We start from the raw sequence: 16,112 nt of genomic DNA, 5'->3' as shown, positions 1-16,112 counted from the left end.
AGCTGTTTATTCTGAGTGTCTGGGACCACAGTCCAGCATCTCTGGACTCCCTTATATCTGTGCCAAGTCAGGTCAAAAGGTCCCTCTGGTGGTGGAGGAAAGGGTCCAATCTCTCACAGGGCCTGGAGTGGGTTCTTCCAGTGTCCATAACGGTTACGACCGATGCGAGCGGCACAGGGTGGGGAGCACACCTAGATTCCAAGATGATGCAGGGCACCTGGGAAAAAGAAGACGCAAAGAAGTCCTCGAACTGGAGGGAACTGAGAGCAATAGAGTTGGCTCTCAGAGCTTTTCAGAGAGAACTCCTGGGGCAGCATGTGAGGGTCCGTTCGGACAACTCATCAGCAGTGGCCTACATCAACAGGCAAGGGGGAACCAGGAGCAGATCCTTGTGGGGTCTGGCAGAATCCATCCTCAGGTGGGCCGAAGGGAGCATTCTCTCTCTCTCTGCAATACATCTGAAGGGGGAGCAGAACCACGTAGCAGATTTTCTGAGCAGAAAAATGCTGAAGGAAGGCGACTGGGTCTTGAACCAGGACATCTTCGAGATGATTACTCGGAAGTGGGGGGTCCCCTCCGTGGATCTCTTCGCCTCAAAGGCGAATACGAAAGCTCGTCTGTTCTTTTCCCTAAACAGATGGGACGGAGCAGCCGGGGTGGACGCACTAGCTCAGAGCTGGCGTTTCTCAAAGTGTTATGCTTTCCCCCCTCCCGTAATGATTCCAGCAGTTCTGAGAAAATTTCGGTCAGAAGACACAACCCTCATTCTGATCGCACCACACTGGCCAAGGAGGCCGTGGTTCTCCCTCTTGAAGAGTCTGACAGTGGAGCCTCCCTGGATTCTGCCTATCCGGGAGGATCTTCTCTCTCAGGGTCCAATCTGTTGCCCTCAGGTGGAGCGATGGAACCTCGCAGCGTGGCTACTGAGGAAGAATTGCTAAAGGGCAAAGGTTTCTCGGATCGGCTAGTGACAACTCTCCTAAATTGCAGGAAAAGAGAGACGCAAGCCATTTACCTAAAGGTGTGGAAACGCTTTAACAGTTGGTGCACAGAAAGCTCCTTCGATGTACGAAGTTCTGTAGCAGTATTAGAGTTTCTGCAGGCAGGAGCGGACAAAGGATTAGCCCTTAGCACCTTGAAAGGACAAGTATCGGCACTAAGCGTTTTCCTGGAAAAGCCGCTAGCTATAGATCCTTGGGTAGCTAGGTTTTTTAGAGCTTTAGGCAGACAGAGGCCTGTTAAAAGTTCCCCATTCCCAGTGTGGGATCTTTCCTTAGTTTTACAGTCTCTTACAGGGGATCCTTTTGAGCCATTGGAATCCTGTACCTTGAAGTTGATCACCCTCAAAACTGTGTTTTTGGTGGCGATCACCACAGCAAGGAGAGTAAGTGAACTCGAAGCCCTTTCTATTAGGGCGCCTTTTTTTCAGGTTTTTCCGGACCGTTTGATTTTTAAAACGGATCCGGCCTTTTTACCAAAAGTGGCCTCTAGTTTTCATAGGGGCCAGGAAATTATTTTACCTACCTTCTGTTCGAATCCTGTGAGGGAACAGGAGCATATTTTTCACAAACTGGACGTTAGAAGGTGCGTCCTTCAGTACTTAGATAGTACAAAACAGTTTAGGAAATCCGATTCTTTTTTTGTATTGTTTTCAGGGGCTAGGAAAGGGTTCAAAGCCTCTAGACGATCAATAGCCAGATGGTTAAGGTTGGCCATTAGCCAGGCCTATGTAATCGGGGGTTTGGAGCCCCCGGAGGGTATTAAAGCACATTCCACCAGGGCAGTGGCAACTTCTCAAGCAGAGTGGGCTGGTGCTTCTCCGGAGCAGATCTGTAGAGCAGCAACGTGGTCCAGTTTTTCCACGTTTGTGAAGCATTACAGATTGGACCTGCTGTCAGCCAAAGACCAAGCCTTTGGGCGTAAGGTGCTGCAGGCAGTAGTCCCTCCCTAAGGTAAGGTGCTCGCTTATCCTCTCTATGGTGCTGTCCTGAAAGATGAATGGGGAAAAACGGAGTTACTTACCGGTAACATCCTTTTCCAGGAATCTTTCAGGACAGCACTAGTACCCACCCAGGTTTTTGATTATCTATGAGAACTCATCGCATGAGAACGTCAGGTAAGATAAAGATTTGTATGACGTATTCTTGTGTCTCCCCAGCTGGCCGGAGGAACTCGTGAAGAACTGAGGGGCCGTTGGGAGGATGAGATTTAAATATTGAATTGGAAGGCGGTGTTTCCTAAGAGGGGAGGAGCCGGTGTCTCTCTATGGTGCTGTCCTGAAAGATTCCTGGAAAAGGATGTTACCGGTAAGTAACTCCGTTTTTTTTTTTTTTTTTTTTTCAGTTTTTCAGCATTTTATAGCTTTTTTTTTTTTTGCGGGATCAAAAATGTAAAAAAAAACCCCGGGTAAGCCGCGTTTTTGAGCGTTTTACGGAGTTAACAGTTTACAGCTGAAGAACTCCCCTCAGAACCCACTTGGGGCCAAAAAACGCCCCAGCCAAAAACAGTTGCTAACAGCCTATGTGTGCATGGACACATAGGATAACATGATGGAGAGTTTATTGACTGTAGAAAAAAAAGGTCTGTAGCCAAAAACAGCATCTGTAAAAACGTCCAGTGTGCATGAGGCCTTAGACTGACAAGACAAAATCAAGCCGTGTGTATTGTAACTCAAGAGGAGTTTTATTTCCCTGAAATATGTACAGTTTATAATAAATATAACTGGATATAAATGCATTAAGTGTTGGAATTTGATTGGACACAGTTATTATAACTATGGTCCTTGTTTTTCTTTGTTTATTTGCTAGCAAAAAAAAATGTATTTGAAGTAATGTACTCAATGTCTTCTGTTCTCTTTTATTACTTGCAGGAATTATAGATTTGTCTCAAGTGCCACTGCCTGTCCTAATACCTCAATCTGCAGGCTCCTCATCTGCCACCATAGATCGTGTCACATACATCTCTGGAAGCCCACAAACATTTAGCAGCCGTCTCAGTAGCTCTCCTTTATCTCCAGGTAACTACAAGAACAGTTGTCCAGATGAAACATGCAGTCACAACAACAGTGGTTTGTTGAGACATAGTTTCATAGTTGGTATGGTTGAATAAAGACACCAGTCCATTCAGTTCAGTGTGTATGTGTGTCACTTCCATTTTCAATATCCCTGTACATTGTGTTTGCTAAAAAATACATCTAAACGTTTTTAAAACTTTATACTCCCAGTTGACACCACCAACTGTGGTGAGTTCCACATCCTTACCGCTGCAACAGTAAATAACCCCTTATGCAGTTTAAAATCAAACTGCTTTTCCTTCAACTTCATGAAATTTTTTTTTTTTTTTTTGTAAAATCGTCTACAATCAATCCTTTTTTCCTCTGTTCTGGTTTGTATAAGGAAGTATTTGTTATAATTCTTGCAATTAGAATATGGGGTTGAGTAAACTAACTTGTAGGCCCCTATCTGGATATTGAAAATATGATAATAAGTAGCACTTGCTTATGTCATTTATACCTGATTTCATTCTTTGTTTATAAGGAAGGTCAGTGGAAAAGGAAGGATTTTCAGGTGGAAAATGAAGGAGAATGGTTGCTACATTGTAAAAAAAAAAAAGTATCTATTAGTCATTTGCAATCACTTCATTCATTTGTTTGCCCACCTGAAATCATAAAATCTAGGATCTCAAACTACATTTTCTTATCTATTGAGGAACACCAGAAGTCTTTAACCTACAAATTATCTTGCTGCTTAGAGTAGGATCAGACACTGGCCAACAAAAAAAACTGTAGGCCTGCCCAGGATAACCCTCCCACTACAAGCATGCCTGTTTTTTGCTTGATGGACATATTTCCTTCAGCTCTGATTGCTGCTAGAGTGTCACCTGTTTGATTGCCGCTTTTCAGTGTAGTCATCCTCAGCTTGGCTTTTAGAGTACCATGTCTGGATCCCACTGGACTGTATGTGATAGTAGAGCTTACTTGTTGTCTTTGGGCACTGGACTCTGAATTGGGAGCTTTTCACACCACATTCTGGCAAAAGGGAGATGCAAAGGAATTTCCAGGTTCAGAGCAATTCGTATTGCCTCAGAGCTTGCTCTGAAGACTCCTTTAGTTAGCAGATTGGTCAGGCCCAGCACTGGGAGCTACCTCAATTATTGGGTCTTTGAGCATCTTTAATCTCCTGCTAGTTGTGCCACAGAAGAGGACGAACGGTCCATGTTCTCTTTTTGAGGCAGCTTCTCTGATGGCCAAGAGCCATGTGAAACTTCAGTCTTCAATCCATGCCTGTTGCCTGCAGACTTTGGTTATCTCCAGCCATCAGACTTTCACCTGCTTCCAGCTGTCCAGGGTCCTATCTTTTTTCTCACTTGCTGGTCTGCAGAAACTCTGTGTAAAAATATGTCTGATTCGCAAAGCCTCGAGTGACACCATCTCTTTGGACCAGTTCTTCACAACAGCATCAAGGATGCTATTGGGGACACCCATCTTCTCAGTGGAAGAAGCCTGATGAACAGACTGCAAAGTCTTCTTCCCACCAAATCTGTTAAGAAATGTCCCATTTGCTTCTTTACTTTTTTTTCCCCCTACATCAAGACCCCCAATCCTTGCTTCCTGCCCACCCACAAGGTCTGGCATTCAAAATCTGCCAAGTCCCCAGGTGTGCTCCAACTTTTCAGTAGGGGATGTTTGTTAATATTTGCAGATGCTTGTGTTCGGGAGGTGGTCTCCCAGGGCTACAAACTAGGTTTTCACTCTGTGCCACTTCCTCAGTTTCTCACCTGCAACTTTCCTGTGTCACCGTACAGATTAACAGATCTCTGTCAAGCCCTCTCAGTTCTTCTAATTCGAGGCGTCATGCTTCAGTCTCTGTGGCAGAACCGTTATAGTAATTTTAATCCAACCCTTTCATTGTGTCCAAGCCCAAAGAAGGCATTTGCCCCATTCTAGTCAAAATTTAAATGTCTTTATTTAAGTCAAAAACTTCTGCATGGAATCTACCAAATTTGCTATCGATTCCCTACACACTGGGAACTTTCTGGCTTCTTTGAACTTCAAATTTGCTTGCTTACATATCCCCATCTCTTCAGTGCATCAACGATGTCTCTGTTTTGCTGTGGGGTCTCTACTTTATCAGTTTGTGGCCCTGCATTTCAGCCTCTTGTCTCCACCTTGGGTATTTACCAAGGTGCTGGTCCCTATTCTAGCCCCGCTGATTTCTGGTGGCATCTCATGGGATGCATAGACGACCTCCTGTTGAGGGAACAGTTGGAACATGTTGAACAACATGAGGTTGACCTCCTAGACATTAGTCATTTAAATTAATCCTGAACCTTCAGAATTTTTTTTTTTTTACACTCTCCAATCCAGGAGCCATCCGACTCCATCTCAACTTTTACATAAGAGCCCCAAGTCTGATGGTAGCCTCTTTTGAGGCAGTCCCATTTGTCCCCTTTAAACTTTGGAGTTCTACAATCAAAGTTCTGTTGTCGTGGGACAAGATGATGCATTCTCTATATGGTTCAATTTGTCCATCACTAAGGATTGGGTTGTCCTTTGGCCTGGATGGTGGCTTATGAATCCAGCACTGGAGTCAGGGGAGTTTTGCCTTCCCATCTTTTGGTGGAGCCTCATGACAGACGCCAGTCTGTTGGGCTGAAAAGGATTCCTGGGCACCATGTCAGTGCGTCAAGTGGTTGGAGGTGTCCAGACTCCCAATCAACATTCTGGATCTTTGGATGAATTGGCTGTCTCTACAGTGCTGGACCATCCTACTGGAGGGTATTCCTATCTGGATTCAGTCGGACATCACCACTGCTCTTATTTACAAGTAGGAACCAAAAGCCTCACAATGGCAAAAGGAGTGGTCAGCTGTGTACAATCCAGGCTTAATCGTTATTTGTACAATGCTTAAAGTGCAGAAATCAACTTTTCGCAAAGTCTGTCAGACATGGAACCCCAGAATTTTTTCCGAGGGATGAATTCCTTCCTTTCTACAGTTAAAGTGGTTGTAAACCTCAGACATGAAATATGAACAAAGCGTATCCTTCTACAGTGTGTACTTGTCAATTTTTGGAGCACTATGAATCATTTGTGACAAGTTTTCCTGACACTAAGAGAAAAAAGGTGACAGAGGGGAGCTCCAGCTAATTGACAGCCTCAGCTCTGTTCCTGTGTGCTGTGTGGATGGGGGGGGGGGGGGGTGTTCCATCACTGAAATCAGCTCCAAGAACTTTCCTCAATGGGCTCCGTAGAGTGCAACTTCAGCTCTCCGTCTCCTTTTTTCTGAATGCTTACCAAGCTTTAAAAATTCTGGACTTTGAACAGATGAGGAGGAGAGAAGACTGCAGAAAAACAGGTAAAACTTATCTAGGAGGATGTTTAATCTCTGTGTATCACCTGAGGCCAGTCACTAAACTGGGTATATGTCCATGTTAACAAACTAACACTAATTGGAACAGTGTCTGTGACTCTGAGCACTGTTCAAGAGTCATGTTTATTCAGTTACAGACTGTTGGCCTCTCACTCTCTCTGATTAAGTCCTTTTTCAGGAGAATTCCGCAATAAGTCTCTCCTCAGCCCTCCCACTTATCCATTCCGCTGTGACTCCGGGGATCCTAATCTGGTTCTTGCTGCACTTCAAAACCCATTAGAGACTTTTCTTTCACTATCTTCACTCTTATGCCCCTTACACACGGTCGGATTTTCTGACGGAAAATGTGTGATAGGACCTTGTTGTCGGAAATTCCGACCGTGTGTAGGCTCCATCACACATTTTCCATCGGATTTTCCGACACACAAAGTTTGAGAGCAGGATATAAAATTTTCCGACAACAAAATCCATTGTCGGAAATTCCGATCGTGTGTACACAAATCCGACGGACAAAGTGCCACGCATGCTCAGAATAAATAAAGAGATGAAAGCTATTGGCCACTGCCTCGTTTATAGTCCCGACGTACGTGTTTTACGTCACCGCGTTTAGAACGATCGGATTTTCCGACAACTTTGTGTGACCGTGTGTATGCAAGACAAGTTTGAGCCAACATCCGTCGGAAAAAATCCTAGGATTTTGTTGTCGGAATGTCCGAACAAAGTCCGACCGTGTGTACGGGGCATAAAAGTGGTGTTCCTTGTAGCAATCTCCTCAGCAAGGTGAGTGTCTGAACTGGCAGTCCTATCCGCAAATAAACCTTTTCTGGTTTTGCATAGGTGCAAGGTGATGTAGAGGCCTAGGACTACTTGCCTATAGTAGTTTCTGCTGTTTAAGTCAACCAGACATTGTTCTTCTATCTCTCTGTTTGGCTTAAGTTCACCAAAAGGAAATTTTTCTTAATTTGCTGGATGTGGTTCAGGCACGAAGACTCTCTCAGCTACTGCTGCTTTCAGGGAGCATAACTCTTCCTGTCATTTTCATGGACCTGTTAGTGTTTCCTGTGTTTGCTACCCTTCAGTTTAAGAGCTTTTGGGTGCCCAAAAGGTTAATGACTTTCCTCAATGGACAAGAAAAAAAAAATGTTTTGTAAAATCCTTTTGTTTCAATTCCATAGAGGGACACAGATCCCACCCCTCTGTGCTTGTAATCATTCTCTTGCTATTGCTTTACAACAAAACATGCTGATAGTAAGAGGGATTATCCTGGGCTGACCTTTTTTGTGTGCCAGTGTCCTATCCTCCTTTAGGCAGCAGTGTAACCCAAAGGTTAGAGACTTCCCATTTCTGTCAATGGATTCCAAGAAAATAATTTATGGTGAAAATTCTATTTTACTGTGTTTGTGGTTCTTTTACAAGGATTACATTTCTGTTACAGCAACAACCACACATATGACCAAGCAGACCTCAACAAACTCTGACCGAGAAAGAGAAAAATCAGTTCTTACAACGACAATAGAACATGCGCCAATATGGAGGCCAGGTAGATACTCTTTTGTGTTTCATTTCTTCCTTTCTTGTGGTAATAGCTGCATTATTGAGTTTGCATACTTCATGTCAAGGAATACTGCAGATTAGCCTACATATTTACTTTTCAGGAACAGAACAAAGCAGTGGACGGTTGTCGTCACAGAGTCACAGCCACCAGCACTCCCCAGCATCCCCACGGACACATGAAAATGTCCAGCAACGTCCCAGCGTTCTTCATAACACGGGTATGAAAAATCTCATGACCGGCGGAGAAAGCATGGCTCCATCTGTATTACGGTAAGAAGCCTTATTGGCAGAGTGCATGGGAATGTAGGTGTTTAAAGTTTCTCTACTGTGCATTGTGATAGAGAGGTATATAAGTGAATTGTAGGATGATGGAAGTCTGAGCAGAGCTTTGAGTCCAATGCTTGCTGTGCAGCTGCTCGGTAAAATGTTTAAAGAATTAATGGAGCTGAAAGTTTTGCCTTTAGTTATACTTTGAAAATCAGGAAAATGAAATTTCTGTACTGTACTTTAACACTACATCTCCAGTTCAATAGTCTGCTTGAAAGTGTTGGGGATATTTCACACAAACGGACTGAATGGGTCCGCCTGGAAACAGTTTTTCAGGCGGACCCGATCAGGCCCTCCATTGCCCTCTACCGTTGACACCTGCCGACATCCAATCCACTAAAAAAAGACGTTCCCCATCCATCTGGTGGATCGGATGACAGTGGGATGGAAAGAGCCAGGTGGTCAATTTCTATCTGACCGCCCCATAGAGAACAGCGTTCTGTCTACAAATCTGCTCTGCATAAGTGGAGCAGACACGGACCTGTCATCAGCCTGCTCAGCAGGGATCAGCTGACAGATTCCCCTGCTGAGCAGGCAGATCTGCTGTCGGAGTATGCCCCATGTGAAAGGGGTCTTGGAGAGTTCTGGGACTGAGTACTGTTTCTCAGTCTCCAGGGACTTTTAGATGTTCAGACCAGTGGTAATGTCTGAGCATGTATCCCAGCACATTGGAAGACCAAGGTTTGAGCCACAGATTCTGAAAAGCTGTCCTTCAAGCAAAGGTAAATGCAAGTCACACACAAAACTTGTGTGACAAGTTGGAGTGCAGAGACAATTCAGTGTAAAATATTCTAAAATATGATTTTTTTTTTTTTTTTTTTTAGTAAAAGGCTTGTTTTTTTCCCTTTTAGAACATCCTCCAGCGCTTCACCCATTCGGTCCTCTGTACAGTTTTCCTCTTCGTCTATGCGTGCCACTAGTGAAAGAGAAAGTTACCAGACTGCAGAAAATGCTATGCTTCAGAAAGAGATTGCAAGGACACGAGAAGGCAAAATTGATCGCACGAGAACTGAAAACTTTTACAATTCAAAGCTGCCGGCAGCAGCCATTGAACAGACATCGCCAATTAAGAACATGGAGTCCAGACCTCACCCATCAGCTGTGGCTAATTCAGCTCACCAGTATAACAACGGACAGGGGAAAAGCCAACCTCTTCAGCCCCTGGACCAGACAGCAGTGCCAGCCAGTGAGCAGCACAATAGGGACAAGACCCCAAATAAACCCTTTTCCATGCAGGAACAGGAGCTCCGATCACTCGGTAAGACCACCATGACCGCGGCCAACTTCATAGACGCCATTATCATGCGTCAAATTTCTTGTGATAACGGGAAGCGAGAAAGACCCTCGCTAAATACCAGCGCCAGTAGTGATGGTAAGACACACGGGAGCAGGTAGTTCCAAGCTTGTAGCCTATATATATTCTTTATTCATATTTTATATTTATATACATATATATAAATATAGTGTATACATTTAAAATTTATATATATATATATATATATATATATATATATATATATATATATATATATATATATATATTTTTTTTTTTTTTTGGTTTTGCTTTTGGTTTTTAATGCACGTACAAGTGATTGGCTTTTTTTCAGCTTCCCAGTTTTGTTTTGTTTTTTCACACCGCACACAAATCATCTGTCTGATTATTAATTTACTTTTTTTTTATTTTTTGTTTGTTTGTTTGTGCGGAATAATTTTGTTCTCTTTTGTGCTCAATTTGTGCTTGGCTGACTTTGTTCAGTTTAAATTGTGGTGTTTTAATGCCAAATCTTTGAAACGATAGCTTTGGGGATACATTCCTTGCTGCATTGTGTTGTGCCTCTCTGAGAGAATAAGAGTTTTTTTGGTTTTTTTTTAAAATAACTTTTATAATGTATTCTGCGGTTTTAATTCTGGAGCCATCCCTACAATATACCTCATACATTGTTACACATTTTATATATTTATTGTGATAGTACAGTTATGGATTTGAGAAATCCGACTTTTAATTGAGATTAAAATAGAAATCCAGAGGCAGCTCCCAAGAAATTGTTAATTATGGTAATTTTCTGGATTTTATAGTAGCGTTTATTGTGACGAATGGGCGAGCTTTTACCATTTGGTGCATTGAGAATATTTGTTTGCATCAGGACTTGTTTCTAATCCCACTCAAATCAATGGGAATGTAAAAGCAGCTAGAAGCAGGTTGATGCAGCTTAGACGGCTGTCAAATGTAGGTCAGAAAGAGGTCCACTTCAGGTTAAATTCACCTGTTCACGGATGCTGAGTGATCTCAGATGCTTCAAAAACTGACCTCAAATTCAAGCGGACTGTACCTGGAAGTAACCTGCATTTGTTCATCAAGCTTATTGAATTAATTTCTGAATAAATGTTGATGGAAGCTAGCAGGTCTTAGTAGATTTGGCATACATTATGTTTTAACACTATGAGTTTGGTCTGCAAGCAGAAAATCCTGTTTCAGAAGAAAGGGTGAAAACGGATTTACATTAGGGAAGGTTAGTGTGGGGGATAGTGTCAGAGGAAAGGTAACGGTTAGTGTTAAGGATAGAGGTAGTGTTATTGTGAGTATCGGGATTACAGCAGTCCTGCATTGTAAGGGAGGCAATGATCTGTCCACAGCCCAGAGCACTGGAGGACGGAGGGAAACGGAAAGAGCCATCTGCCAGAGGGTAAAGGGGTAAGGTAAGTAACCTTAACCTTAACTTACCCTAGACGAAAATTAACATTTAAAGTGATTGTAAGGGCTCTTTTTTTTTTGATAAACATGTTAGGCTTCATGTACACGGGACGCTTTTAAAACCTCTCCTGAATGATTTAGCTTGACAGACAGTAACCCACATTTAAAACTTCTGTTTTGCCACGTTTACATGCCACATTTGCATCTAGAAGCGTTTAAAAAAAAAATATATATATTTACATGTATACACTTTTTTTTTTTAAATAGCCTAAAATGAAAAAAGCCTGTAAACGAAGCGCGTTTAGAAGCGTTTGGCACTTGAAATGCCTCTAAACTCAACTTGCGTTCCAAAAAAAAGCCTCTAAACTCAACTGCCTAGAAACTACTGTAAACAACCCTGTGTACACGTACTGATAAGATAACAGAGGAGAGTTTAGGAGCAGTTGGATATAATACATGAAGATAAAAAACCTTTTGCCTTTATAACTCCTTTAAGCCTTAGGCCCGTTTCACACCGTTGGACCGTTCAGGTCCGCCTGTCAGTTTTGACGGCGGACCTGAACGGGCGCTCCATGTTAGCCTATGGAGCGACAGATGTCAGCGGAGACATGTCCGAGACATGTCTGCTGACATCGGACCCCGTCCGATCTGCTAAAAGCAGACGGATGGCCCTACATCCGGATCCGTCGCTATCAGATTGGGTGAGATCTGACGAAAACGGACATGCTGTCCGTTTTCATCCGATCCCTCCATAGGCAGCAGCGGCGCCTGACAAGCCCCTCCCCGCTCAGTGAGCAGAGAGAGACCTGTCCTCCACCAGCGGACCGAGGCGGGCTCCTTGGAAGCGAAGTTCGCATCGTGTGAATGAGGCCTTATGCCGCATACACACATTCGGACAACAAAACCATGGATTTATTTCCGGCGGATGTTGGCTCAAACTTGTCTTGCATACACACGGTTGCACAAATGTTGTCTCAAATTCTGAACGTCAAGAACGCGGTTACGTACAACTCGTACGACAAGCCGAGAAAAATGTTCAATAGCCAGTGCGGCTCTTCTGCTTGGTCCGAGCATGCATGGAACTTTGTGCGTTGGAATTGTGTACACAGGATCGGAATTTCCGACAACGGATTTTGTTGTCGGAAAATTTGAGAACCAGCTCTCAAATTTTTGTTGTCTGAAATTCCAACAACAAATGTCTGATGGAGCCTACACACGGTTGGAATTTCCGACAACAAGCTCACATTGAACATTTGTTGTCGGAAATTCCGACCGTGTCTACGTGGCATAACAGTGCACAATCGGCTTTAAAGGGTAACTCCACTTTCATGGGAAAAAAAAATAGCAAACAGAAAAAAAATATATAGCGTATACAATTGTGACACAAGTCATATTATTGAATGTTATTAAAAATTACCTTTCCTTTTCAATCTGCAGCGCTGTAATTTTCTGTAACCGCAGTGCTACCTGGCGATGTTCTGTACACAGAATGTAACTTTGCGTATGTTCACTCATGAAACGATGAAAAACTTCAGTATCCTATATAGGCAACACTTTAAAAGCCCCATACAGGTCATCAGTTTATCATTATGCAGGGGTTCTGATGCTATAATTATTGCTCTCACTCCAGTGTGCGCGGTTATACATAACATGTGTAGGGCAATCACAGGTGCCAACGCACATGCATTTTTGTATATATGTGTTTTTGTGTGTGTATATACAGTACACAGGTGTGGGGGGGGGTGGGTGTACAGTATACAGGGGATGGGTGGGGGGGGTACAGTATACAGGTGTGCGGGGTGCAGTATACAGGGGTGGGGGCAGGGGGTGTACAGTATACAGATGGGGGTGTACAGTATACAACCCCTTGGGCACAGTTGGTATACAGACAGCTGTGTAGGGAGGTCAGTGTCCCCCTGGCAGTAGGTCCTGCTATCACACATGAGGCAGTCAGGCTGTGTGGATAGGTGACTCACCGTCAGGCAGAGTATGATCAGTGTGATGAGTACAGAGCCCAATCCCAGCTCCTCACATCAACGGACACCGACTCCGCTCTTCTTACTGACCATACACTGCGCCCTCTTCCTGACCCTGGACCGTCCAACCCCGCCTCCTCCTCCATGACATCGTACAGCTCCGCCCTTCATATCCCTCCTAATCTGGCTGGAACAAGACTCCTCCCCCCGCAGATTGCCTTCTGAGAAGTTACTGAGCGAACAAGGGGGAGAGGGGGGGCAGTGACTGACTAAAGGAGGGGGACGATAGGATGTCAAGAGAGGCAGGGCACGCCATCGCAATATGGCTGCTCTCCAGTCTCAGACGATTATTTTCAACACTCCTACCAACCGTGGCTGTGCCCTAGGCACCAGTGCGCCCTAGGCAGCTGCCTAGTTTGCCTAGTGTTAGCGCCGGCCTTGAGTAAACCGCTGGATTTTTTTTTTTTTTTTTTATGACCTGCAAAGTAAAGGCATAATGTGCTAGTATGCATCGCATACTAGCACATTATGTGAAACTTACCTGCAAACAAAGCCTTCCACAGATGCGTTGTCACCGATGGAGGCGGCATCCATTTTCACCCATCTTTCCTCCTGGTCCACGGACATTGGCTGTGTGACTGGGAGCTGCTGGTCACAGCACCGGGCTCTGAAGGAACGGCATAGGTGGCCGTTCCTTCAGAGCACAGGCGCTGATGACATCATCAGCTGCATATACAGTAAATCTCTCCTAAACGGTGCACACTTAGGAGATATTTACAGTACCTATAGGTAAGCCTTATTATAGGCTTACCTATAGGTACAATCAGGGCTTTTTTTTCAGCGGGAACGCGGGGGATCGCAGTTCCGGCACCTCCTGGACTGACTGTATGTAATGGCAAGGGGTGCTGGGGTGTGCTGTAGGGTATTGATGCTCACTACTGGGGGATCTATTCTATCTGGATCTATTTTTGCAGGGGGGTCTATTGTTGTTGAGGAGGTCTATTGTTGCTGGTGGGGGACCTATGGTTGCTAGGGGTGGGTCTTATGTTGCTGGGGGGTCAGTTTTTGCTGAAGGAGATCTACTGCTGGGGGAGGGGTCTATTGTTGATGGCTGCCAGAGAGTCTATTAATGCTGGCTGTGTGGAGATCTGTTGATGCTGCCGGGAGTCTATTGTTGCTGGGGGGGGGCGGGGATTTTGTTGAGGGTAGTACTGTTAGGGGGATCTATTGTTGCTGGCTGAAGGGGATCTATTTTACTGATTTTCTTGATATCATTACCAAATTCCATACTAATTACTTAGCACCACAAAATGATACTTGGTTCTGTATTGTCTAAAAGGGGCGGTACTGGGAGGTGGGTATGGGATTGAACCAAGGGACGGTGCTCGGATGTGGGTAGGGGCGGGTAAAAGGAGTGCCTCGGAAAAGGGGAGTTCCTGCACCTATTGTCTGAGAAAAAAAGCCCTGGGTACAATTAACCAATGGGAATTTACTACCACTTTAAGATGTAGGCTTTAGAAACCCGCTAGGTCATCTTGTTAGGCATTATGTAATGGCCAACAAAGAACCCAAATATGTTTTGAAAGCTTGCATCTTTTATAACTTAACGCTGAACTGTGGACACGAAAAATTTTATTGAAATATAGATTTTTTTTTTTTTTAGCCAAATGATAAAAATCCACTTGCATGGCATGACATGCCATTGCAAGCCCAGATATTACATTGAAATAGTAGCAGTGACATAATCACTGTCCTTAGCCTGTGCAGAGAGCAGATTTGTGGATGGGACCATCTACTACAAGCTGCCTACAGAAAACTACAGAGGGGCAGATACAGGACCAGTCACCCTGCATAAAAGGAAAGTAGAAGCTACAAGTCCTTATTACAAGAAATGCTTGCAAAAGGCAAAGTGTTTTTTCTCATGCTGGATTATAGCACAGATCTGGAAGAAATGGACAAAGGACACTAAGGGCTAATTCACACACAGTGCAGTGACATGCATTTTTCCTGCATTATAAAATTCTGGTCACATGGAAAACAACAACTGTTTACTGTGTGTCTCATCCATACTACAACGCAGCCCAGAGCTGCGCTGCAGTGTGCTGCGATAAAATGCAGACATGCTACATTTTATCGCAGCACGCTGTACAGCATGACGCTGTACAAGAGCTCCGTGCATCGCACTGCTGTACAGTGACATAGATGAAGTATACGTTTGAACACTTCAAATAAAATTTGTACAAAAAAAAGGGAGCTGTGTGTGGTGCACTGAATCGATCGCGCACCACAGTGCCCCACACCGCAGTTGGGAGCGGACAGCTGCTGGGGAGAAAAGGCGTTCCCTTTCTGAGTGAATACAGCCTACGATTTAAGTAAAAGCATGCATAGCTTTTGTATTTGAACAATAATAATTTAGCCCAGAGTTCAGCTTTAAAGTAGAATTCAAGCTTACTTCTAACTAGCCTTAAAATGTCCCCTCTCCCCCTCTACCCCTTCTAGCAGCTATGCTACTAACCTGTGTAATACTTTTACCTTTTAAAAAAAATAGTTTTCTTTATCGTACATCATGGGACACAGAGCCTTAAGTAATTACTTAATGGGTTATAGGCCACCTTCAGGTGTTGACACTGGTATACCCAATCAAGGAAGTTCACTCCCTATATAACCCCTCCTCCTTGCTCCTTTTTCGCCAGTGTCTAAGGTGTTGGTCACGAGTGAAGATGTGTTCTGAGGAGCTCCACTGAAACGCCAGTCCAATTACGTGATTACCCCTGTTAGCCAGTGGAGGCTGCACAGGAGAGGAGAGAGCGCACCAACAATGGCTAGTAAAGCCATGAGTGGTGACGTCACCCATAGGCTTCAATGGCCCATCCATTGTTGGCGCTTCCTCCTCTCCCCTGCAACTACAATGGCTGTCACGGGAGATCCCATGACTGTACTGAAGCAGCCAGAAATTAGGTATTTACATAGTTTACAGGTTAGTTGGCATAGGTATTAGGAGGGGGAGGGGACAGGTTTACGGCTAGTTGGGTGTAACCTGGAATTCCACTTTAAACTAGCCAGTAAAGGGTACTACTTAAAATCCATACTTCCTTATCTATGTTACATAGTTGGCTCTAAAAAATACACAAGTCCATCTAGTTCAACCATAAAAAGATCATACAATCCCATATACACAATCCTATACCCACAGTT

General features: G+C 44.1%; 1 protein-coding gene across 18 annotated transcripts in view; it reads left to right on the top strand.

Annotated features, from left to right (window-relative positions):
• NCOR2 (nuclear receptor corepressor 2) overlaps positions 1-16,112 on the top strand; it is a 712,221-nt gene that overhangs the window by 656,701 nt on the left and 39,408 nt on the right. For 14 of the 18 annotated variants that reach the window (XM_073627809.1, XM_073627730.1, XM_073627722.1 and 11 more), the window contains 4 exons: positions 2,870-3,016; positions 7,804-7,908; positions 8,024-8,192; positions 9,101-9,621. In XM_073627809.1, coding sequence (XP_073483910.1) covers positions 2,870-3,016; positions 7,804-7,908; positions 8,024-8,192; positions 9,101-9,621 — 942 coding nt within the window. The remainder of the gene's footprint in view (positions 1-2,869; positions 3,017-7,803; positions 7,909-8,023; positions 8,193-9,100; positions 9,622-16,112) is intronic. The other 4 variants (XM_073627818.1, XM_073627764.1, XM_073627834.1 and 1 more) reach the window with 1 other exon arrangement.

This window comes from Aquarana catesbeiana, linkage group LG01 (genome assembly GCF_042186555.1).
Source record: "Aquarana catesbeiana isolate 2022-GZ linkage group LG01, ASM4218655v1, whole genome shotgun sequence".
In the NCBI taxonomy this organism is placed as follows: domain Eukaryota; kingdom Metazoa; phylum Chordata; class Amphibia; order Anura; family Ranidae; genus Aquarana; species Aquarana catesbeiana.
The sequence above is the reverse complement of the archived record's forward strand: the minus strand, read 5'-3'. Positions and strand labels throughout refer to the sequence as shown.